This window comes from Conger conger, chromosome 17 (genome assembly GCF_963514075.1).
Source record: "Conger conger chromosome 17, fConCon1.1, whole genome shotgun sequence".
NCBI classification, from domain to species: domain Eukaryota; kingdom Metazoa; phylum Chordata; class Actinopteri; order Anguilliformes; family Congridae; genus Conger; species Conger conger.
Window position 1 is genome coordinate 23,657,650 of NC_083776.1, and position 9,009 is coordinate 23,666,658.

Genomic DNA, 9,009 nt, shown 5'->3' on the forward strand with positions numbered 1-9,009 from the left:
GAGAAAAGAGAGGAGTGCCACTTCCACAGATACCTATTAATAAACATCTTAGAAATGAGGTCACACTACAAAAAGCCAAAAAACAACAGAAAAGAGAGAAAATAGATAAGATCTTATGTCCTATTACAAGGCTTAAACACTTGTTAAGACTGTCACTGTTTGCAGTGCAGATACACAATGTTCTATAAGGGTCCACTGCCGTCTGTTTCCAGAAACCTTCAGGAATTCTCACTGATGTTACCCCTAGAACATATGCTCCCGCACCCTCATCTCACAGAAAGAGTGGCACAGGCCTCATGCTCGTATTAGTCATGGTGAATAAAGCCTGAGTGTTGTATGTGGAGAAACCCTCATGGGATTACTTAAGTGTGCTGGAATCTCCACCTGCAGAAAGAACAGGCTTTGAGCTGCACTGGCCTCCTGTTTGTGATGCTGAACCACAAACACGGAGTGATTTAGTCTGAGTGATCAGATGAGGCTGGTGGGGTGTGGTGGAACAGGAATCAGGAGTCAGGATTCAGGGCCTGGCAGATGGGGTGTGGTGGAACAGGAATCAGGAGTCAGGATTCAGGGCCTGGCAGATGGGGATAAGTGTGTGATCAGGAGCTGATCTGTCAGGCGGCACCTCAGTGATTGCTCCAGCAGGGTTCACATTAATCACAACCTGCTCACCTTCCGCTTTAGTCTTACATGTTACACTTACAATCTTTTTTTCTTCTTCTCGCAAGTAGAAAGTATAAGCCTGTTTTAAGTTACTGCTTGCTTGACAGGTGAAGGTTTCTTATTGCATTGGCAAATCTTGAAATTAGTCTGAAATGAAACTGGCTCCCCTCATTGGCACCTCATTTTTGTCTTATTTTGTCTTAAGTCTGAATATAAAACTTGTTAAGATTGTCGCCCCTTTTACCTCCACTACAAAAAAAACCTAAATCAATCCTAACAAGCATTTTTGTTGTATATGTAGACTTTTTTTTTTTCTAAGACAAAAAAAAAAGATTGCCAATAAGGTGACATGGAACTCATTGCAAGGTTTGCCATTGGGGTAAGACAATTTCACTTGTCAAGCAAACTGTAAATGAAAACAAGCAAATATTTTATACTTGAGAGAAAGAAATACGATTTTAAATCACAAGACTAAACCCTTGTTAAGATGGACTTTTTTGCAGTGTTCGATCCTTTTCACAGCGTATTCTGTGTGAAATGTTGTCAATAGCACACTGAAAGGATCGTCTGCCCCTAATTCGGCTTTGCACATATAAGCAGAACAGATCATTCTAACCACTGCTTGAGAACCAATTCAGCACATAGGAAAACTCATACAATTTGGACAGATTTCTTTCTGGAGTTTTCTGTTCTGCAATGCTGGCACACGGATGTTCTGCTTGTTTGAAAGGATATAGGTGGCTCAGCGGTAGCACACTGACACCTTGTGGCAGAAGAGGGGAACTAGTTAGGTGCCAGTGGATCTGTTTTCTTTAAACCTGGATATCAGTAGCACCAGGGGCCTGTATCACAAATCAGGATTATGGAATTAGCTGGATAACTGTGCCAAGTAAAACCCAGAACAGCTCTTTTTACTTCAGTCTGTGTGCCACATTTGGGAGGGTTCTGGGTTTTACTTCACATTACATTACATTACAGGCATTTACAGCGACTTACAATAATGTGCAAATCAAACCCAGGAACAAGTACGTTCAGGACCCTAAAGGAAAGTACAGTTCCGACTCCTATAGTGATGACATAGATACAACTTAGGTACATCAAATTGCCAACTAGCATACCACAGTTGGCAGCTAGAATACTACAATAACTACACATAAGTGCTATTATAAGCTATAGCACACACAAGGCTAATCATAGTAGTGAGGGAGGGAAAGGTGCAGCCTGAAGGGATGAGTCTTCAGTCTGCGCTTGAAAGTGGTCAAAGACTCTGCTGTTCTGACATCCACAAGAAGGTCATTCCACCACCATGGGGCCTGAATAGACAGCAGTCGTGACCAAGAAGTGCACATGCAATGAGGGGGAACGGAGGGGCCTGGCTGGTGTATAGGTTACATTACATTACATTATTGGCATTTGGCAGACGCTCTTATCCAGAGCGACGTACAACAAAGTGCATACCCATAACCAGGGATAAGTTCGCTGAAAGACCCTAGAGGGAAGTACAATTTCAACTGCAAGGTTCTGATTAGTGTTTGAATGTATGCAGGGGCAGATCCCTTAACTGCCTGGTATGCGAGCCCCAAACTTTTAAATTTGATGCGAACCATAACAGGCAGCAAGTGGAGGTCGCTGAGCAAGGGGTGCGAATGTCTGGGGATGCTGAATACCAGATGAGCCGCGGCATTCTGGATCAATTGTAGGGGTCTGATGACAGATGCTGGAGGTGGTGAGGAAGGCACGGACTCTATGGATTGGATGTTCTACAGGAACTGAACTAGTGATCAGAACATTATTATACTATATGTAATCCTTAGGGAACTTGACCAACCACAGGATGCACGTTCCCAATTGTACCATCGAGCGAAAACCCCAATACCTCCCTTCTAGTTTGTTTGTATACTGATATTCTGGCCTACAATCGCCCTTCAGTGAAGACAAGTAAGTTTCAAGTAGATCATCATGGGGCGGCCTGTAGCGTAGTGGTTAAGGTAAATGACTGGGACACGCAAAGTCGGTGGTACTAATCCCGGTGTAGCCACAATAAGATCCGCTCAGCCGTTAACCCTGCATTGCTCCAGGGGAGGACTGTCTCCTGCTTAGTCTAATCAACTGTACGTCGCTCTGGATAAGAGCGTCTGCCAAATGCCAATAATGTAATGTAATGCAATCACCAGGAACGTGTGGTGAAAAAAAGGTGTGGTGTCCCTTTAAGTGCTCCCTTGCCTCTCGCACTGTGTGAATGGTCCTCGCTCTTCTCATCGTTTCTCTGGTTGTTGTTGTTTTCATAGTCATTCTTTAGGGTCATGGCTGCTCATTCCAACGAAGAACCGTTCCCTTTCCACGGGTTGCTCCCCAAAAAAGAGACCGGTGCGGCGTCTTTTCTCACCCGGAACCCAGAATACGATGGTCGGGGCGTCCTCATCGCAATACTGGATACCGGCGTGGACCCGGGAGCCCCGGGACTGCAGGTAACTCTAGCAGGGGGATTTCGCAGGGTAGCAGGCCGCATTCGGTGAGCCTGGATAGCCTAGTAAAATTACATGGCAGAAATACGGCGACATTGGACGATACGGTGAGCTGAGACGCGAATCTGGGCCTTTTTAGTGTTGTTGCCTTCTTTCTGTGCGGTTAACTATTACTTTGCTACCAGGCCAGCTCCTAATTCGCGTTACTGTAGCCAACCGAAACAGCCTCATACAGCGCAATGCTTTGTCATCCGAGGGCTTGGAACATTTGGACGTGTTTTGTCTGCGATAAAAGATCGTTTTACTATCTAACGAGTACATACATATATCGTTATATTTTAAGTGTAAGACATATCATTTGAAAACCCGGTGCCCGTGAACATCGCTAAGTGAATACAGGACGTTTGTGCTTTCTTACTTTCGTTTTTGCAGTTAAGGCAGTTTAGGTTACAGTTAGCCCCGCGCGCGTAACTAGCTACAATGTTTAGCGTTTACTATTGGCCATGGTTACAGAAGCTAACGTTATCAACGTTACAGTTTTCATTTTCTGACAAATGTAGCCTGGTGTCCCTGTGGACAGGATAACCGAGTAGCCGGGCTTGTTGACATAACCGGGAATATTGTGCAAGATATAAAAAGTACACTGTTAATTAGTATGCCAACGTACAGCAGGAGTAATTGTATATGCCACTACCACCAGATGATATTTTACTGCCACGTTTGCTACCAACGTGGTGCTTTTGATTCACCAGCCATCAACGTTGTCATATTTTTCAAATAATTGTGTGGACCCCACGTCACGGCGTTCTAGACTCCGTGGGGGTAAAAGCGCCTGTAATAGGGTAATATTTTCTTAATTAGGCCCGCCGCGCACGACTACTGCTGCGAGGTTGTGTCACATGTTGAGTGAGAGCTAAGGTCACATCCCTTAATCACAACACTGTCGACTGCACGTATTGATTCATGGCATGCCAGCTGTGCGGGATTGCCTTGATGATAAGTCTGTGAAAGGTGAGAAATGGTTATGTATGTACGCATAAATCATACACGTGTTGCCATAGCATAGGCACCTTTTGTCCTGTGTAGGTCTATCTAATACAAGTTAGGTTTTATATTTTGACATTTAACTGTAGGTTAGTAACAACAGTGTCCCATACAGCAGAACCACTTCTGTAACATAAATCCCATCTTTCTGTGACTGTGAATGCTGCACTGGCGGCCTGTTATGGCTTGCATCAAATTTAAAACTTTGGTGCTCACATACCAGGCAGTTAAGGGATCAGCCCCTGTATATATCACTTATCAAGACCTATACACCAGCAAGATCCCTCCGTTCAGCCCCTTCGTGCCGTCTGGCGCCTCCCCCTCGCCACACCTGCACTTCTCGCTCACGACTGCTGTCTGTCCTGGCCCCACGGTGGTGGAATGACCTCCCGGTGGATGTCAGAACAGCAGAGTCTCTGACCTCTTTCAAGCGCAGACTGAAGACTCATCTTCAGGCTACACCTTTCCCTCCCTAACTTACCACCATGATTAGCCTTATATTTGCCATAGACTGTAATGGCACTTATATAGTTGTATAGATATTGTTTTTTGTTTTTTTGTATTAGCGATTGTATTGTTGTACTCGGGGTATTCTAGCTGCCAACTGTGGTATGCTAGTTTGGAAATTGATGTATTCTTCAAGGGTTCCGATTGTATCTGTATGGTTACACTAGGAGACCCGAACACAAACTTGTGTTTCTGTTTGATCTGCACTTCGTTGTACGTCGCTCTGGATAAGAGCATCTGCTAAATGCCTTGTAATGTAATGTAAAGGGATTTTATGAAAAGGTTCAGGTTTTTCATGTTGTGACAAGTGAACAGGCTTGGGCTTCCTTCAAATGCTCTGATATATGAATGTTATCTGTTACAAAGTATGAATATTTGCCTACATTTGAATATTACCTGTTGGCACCGAAACCTATTGACTTACTCTTTCATGCAACAATTAAATGTTCCTTTGTGGTCATCATACCTTCCCGTGCCTCTCTATTCCTCACGTCTTTCTGTGTGTGTCAGTGAAGCCATCCAGTGTGTGTCAGTCACGTTCCTGTGTGTGTGTTCTGATCTAGACCACCACAGACGGCAAGCCGAAGATCGTGGATATCATCGACACGACGGGCAGCGGGGACGTGAACATGTCCACAGTGCTCGAGCCCAAGGAGGGGTCGGTGGTGGGGCTGTCGGGAAGAACACTCTATGTGAGGATTCTATTGTGCATCTCCGGGCTCCTTCCAATCGCTTATTTCTCCCGCTTCGGTTCCTTTCTCTCCCTCCTTTCCTCGGGCCTAGCTCCACCCATTGGAGGAGGCGAAGGAAGGATGCAAGGACGGAGGGAACGAGAAATCGTGAATTAGGCAAATGGAACGTCCTTGCCCCTTTCAAACGTCAGTCACAGGCATGGCACATGGGGAGAGGTGGACCCACGGGTCCATCATTGTACGTCATGCATTCCAAAAAAATACTTCCATATAGGATAAGCTTGTGTATCATTGCTGAAGAATCCTTCAGGAGCCTCCTAGCTACTGGCTCCTGGCTCCTTCAGGAGCCTCCTAGCTACTGGCTCCTGGCTTCTTCAGGGAACATTTAACATTGGAATGTCCTTAGAGATGGTGGGCTTAGAGGAACGAGAAGACGAGGAAGGGTAAAATAAGCGATTGAAATGAGTCCTCAGTTTCTCCTGAGGCTGTGTCCTGCCTGGTGCAGCTCTCCTGCTCACCGTGGAGCTGCATTTAGAGTGAAAGCCTGCATGATCAATTACCTCCGCTTTAATCTGCCTTTGTCCTCAGATCCCCAGCACATGGATCAATCCGTCTGGGAAGTATCACATCGGGGTCAAAAATGGCTACGAGTTCTTCCCCAAAGCCCTGAAGGAAAGACTACAGGTAAGCTGGCCCGTGTCTGTGTTCATGAGTCTGCACTGAGTGTGTACATGTGAGCCTGACTGTGAGAAAGAACATGTGTGTGTCTGTTTGTGTTTGGGTCTCTGGGTGAGAAAGAGAGAGAGGGCCTGATGGATTTGAATGGTCGGCGTGTGTGTTTGTGAGACTATTGAGCATGTTTGTGTGTCAGACTGTGAGTGAGAGAGATGGGTGTATATGTGAATCTGATGTGTGAGACAGTAATGTGTTTGTGTGACGTTGAGGGACTGGTGGACTTGTGAGTCTGACCTGTGTGTGAGAGTAAAGTCATAGGCTGCTGTGATAGCTGTCAGAGTGATGCGTGGTGTGGGTCTGTTGTGAAGGCGGATCCCACGCGGGTCTTTTATGTGCTGACGTGTGTGTGTGTGTGTGTGTGTGTGTGTTTGTACTTTCAGAAAGAGCGGAAGGAGAAGATCTGGGACCCCGCCCACAGAGCGGCCGTGGCAGAGGCCAGCCGGAAGATGGAGGAGTTTGAGAGCGCACATCCATCCCCCTCTCAGGTGTGTGTGTGTGTGTGTGTGTGTGTGTGAGAGTGAGAGACCTCTCTCACTGTGTGTGTGTGTGTGTGTGTGTGTGTGTGTGTGTGTGTGTGTGTGTGTGTGTGAGAGTGAGAGTGAGAGTGAGAGTGAGAGTGAGAGACCTCTCTCACTGTGTGTGTGTGTGTGTGTGTGTGTGTGAGAGAGACCTCTCTCACTGTGTGTGTGTGTGTGTGTGTGTGTGAGAGAGACCTCTCTCGCTGTGTGTGTGTGTGTGTGTGAGAGTGAGAGACCTCTCTCACTGTGTGTGTGTGTGTGTGTGTGTGTGAGAGTGTGTGAGAGAGACCTCTCTCACTGTGTGTGTGTGTGTGTGTGTGTGTGTGAGAGTGTGTGAGAGAGACCTCTCTCACTGTGTGTGTGTGTGTGTGTTGCAGACAGAGAAGCTGTGGAAGGAGGAGCTGCAGAGCCAGACAGAGCTGCTGGCCGCTCTGGAGAAGAAGTACAGCGACCCCGGGCCGGTGTATGACTGTGTGCTGTGGCACGACGGGGTCACCTGGAGGTGAGGGGTCAGCAGGGGTCAGGCCCCGTCTCTCACAGCCCTGTGTCCCGGCTGAGGTTCTGTATAGCCCATGAAACATTCACCTGGCTAGAGAGAAATCTGAGCCCAGGACTTACCCTGAGTGTGCATCTGGGGAAAAGGCAGAGCTGGTTTTGTGTTTCTTTTGTAAATGTGAAACAAATCTCTGTCTGTACAGAGCAGAGAGAGCGTTTCTATTCCTGAGCGATGAGGCAGTAATACTGCTGCTGCTGCTCTAGGGGGGGCTTAAACCTGGGAGCATGTGTGTGTCTGTTATAGGGCAGAGGGACGGACACATTGCTGTTTTGGAAGTGTGTGTGTGCACGTGTGTGACAATCTGGTATTTTATATATCACTGTGTGTGGTACAGGGCTGCAATGGGCACCTTACTGTGTGTGTGTGTGTTACAGGGCAGTATTTTACACCGTGTGTGTGTGTGTTAGTTACAGGGCAGTATTTAACACTGTGTGTGTGTGTGTGTGTGTTACAGGGCGGTGGTGGACACTTCAGAGTCTGGAGACTTGGCATCGTGCACTGTACTCAGCTCCTACAGAGAGAGACAGGAGTTTGCCTCACTGGGGAACTCTGAGATGCTCAACTACTCCATCAACATCTACGATGAAGGAAACACTCTGTGTATCGTCACCAGTGGAGGTAAGTGGCAGAGCCTGCAGGGAGGGATGTACTCTCTCACACACACACACACACACACACACACACCTGCAGGCACTGGGGTCTGGTCGCCTTACAGAACAGTGTCCCAGAAACACTTCCATTAATATTCACGGTCTCACAGGTATTGCTCGCTCAGGATTGTGCTGTACTATACAGGCCAAGATGTAGTCACACTTTACAATAAGGGCACATTCATTGCCATTTAGTAATGTTGTTAACGTGAATTAATGATGTATAAGTACATGTACAAAGCTGTACACATTCTTCGTAGTCACTCCGTTAACAATAGCAATATTGTAAAGTGTCTCGCACTACAGTGGAAATGGCCTGTAAATATTATAATCGGTTTCTCCAAGCACAGCGCCAGACACGGCGTGTTCACGCACGCTCTGATCACCGGATATTTTCATAAATAATAGGAGGACTTGCGAGAATGCGTTCCATTGAAAAGCATTCGACTCTAGTACTTTTCCAGGACTAACCCAGTCAAACTGTGCCAAAGTCTTCTGACGTAAGTTGGTAGGGCGGGGGGGTGGTTTTCTGCTCTGACTGACAGCACAGTGCACTAACGCACGGTTGCAGGTTTGGAAAGCGGGACGTTATTGTTGCGTACGCACACAGAGGTGCGATGGCTGTGCCCGTGCGTGTTGGTGTTAATCCTGTTATTCCTGTTGCTGACCGAGCCGCTGTCGCCCCCTGCAGGCGCTCACGGGACGCACGTGGCCAGCATCGCGGCGGGACACTTCCCCGAGGAGCCCGAGCGGAACGGCGTGGCCCCCGGGGCGCAGATCCTGGCCCTCAAGATCGGGGACACCCGCCTCAGCACCATGGAGACGGGGACGGGCCTCATCCGAGCGGTAACACCGCCATTATAACCCATTATAACCCATTATAACCCAGTACATTGTGAACGCATGTAAATGTCTGCATTTATGTAGCGCCTTTATCCAAAGCGCTGTACAATTGATACTTCTCATTCACCCATTCATACACACCCTCGCACACCAATGGCGATTAACCACCGTGCACCACCCAGCTCGTCAGGAGCAATTGGGGGGGTTAGGTGTCTTGCTCAGGGACACTTCCGACACGCCCAGGGCGGGATTGAACTGGCAACTCTCTGAATGCCAGACGACTGCTCTTACCTCCTGAGCCTACGTCGCCCCAAATGTGCAGGCTTGCATTTAGGG

General features: G+C 47.5%; 1 protein-coding gene across 2 annotated transcripts in view; it reads left to right on the plus strand.

Moving 5' to 3' along the window:
* The first annotated feature begins 2,874 nt into the window (after nt 1-2,874).
* The window catches only part of tpp2 (tripeptidyl peptidase 2), a 26,219-nt gene continuing 20,084 nt past the window's right edge, over nt 2,875-9,009 (plus strand). For both annotated transcript variants that reach the window (XM_061226142.1, XM_061226143.1), the window contains exons 1-7: nt 2,875-3,131; nt 5,243-5,371; nt 5,960-6,055; nt 6,487-6,591; nt 7,002-7,126; nt 7,635-7,798; nt 8,522-8,676. In XM_061226142.1, coding sequence (XP_061082126.1) covers nt 2,967-3,131; nt 5,243-5,371; nt 5,960-6,055; nt 6,487-6,591; nt 7,002-7,126; nt 7,635-7,798; nt 8,522-8,676 — 939 coding nt within the window. In that variant the 5' untranslated portion in view covers nt 2,875-2,966. The remainder of the gene's footprint in view (nt 3,132-5,242; nt 5,372-5,959; nt 6,056-6,486; nt 6,592-7,001; nt 7,127-7,634; nt 7,799-8,521; nt 8,677-9,009) is intronic.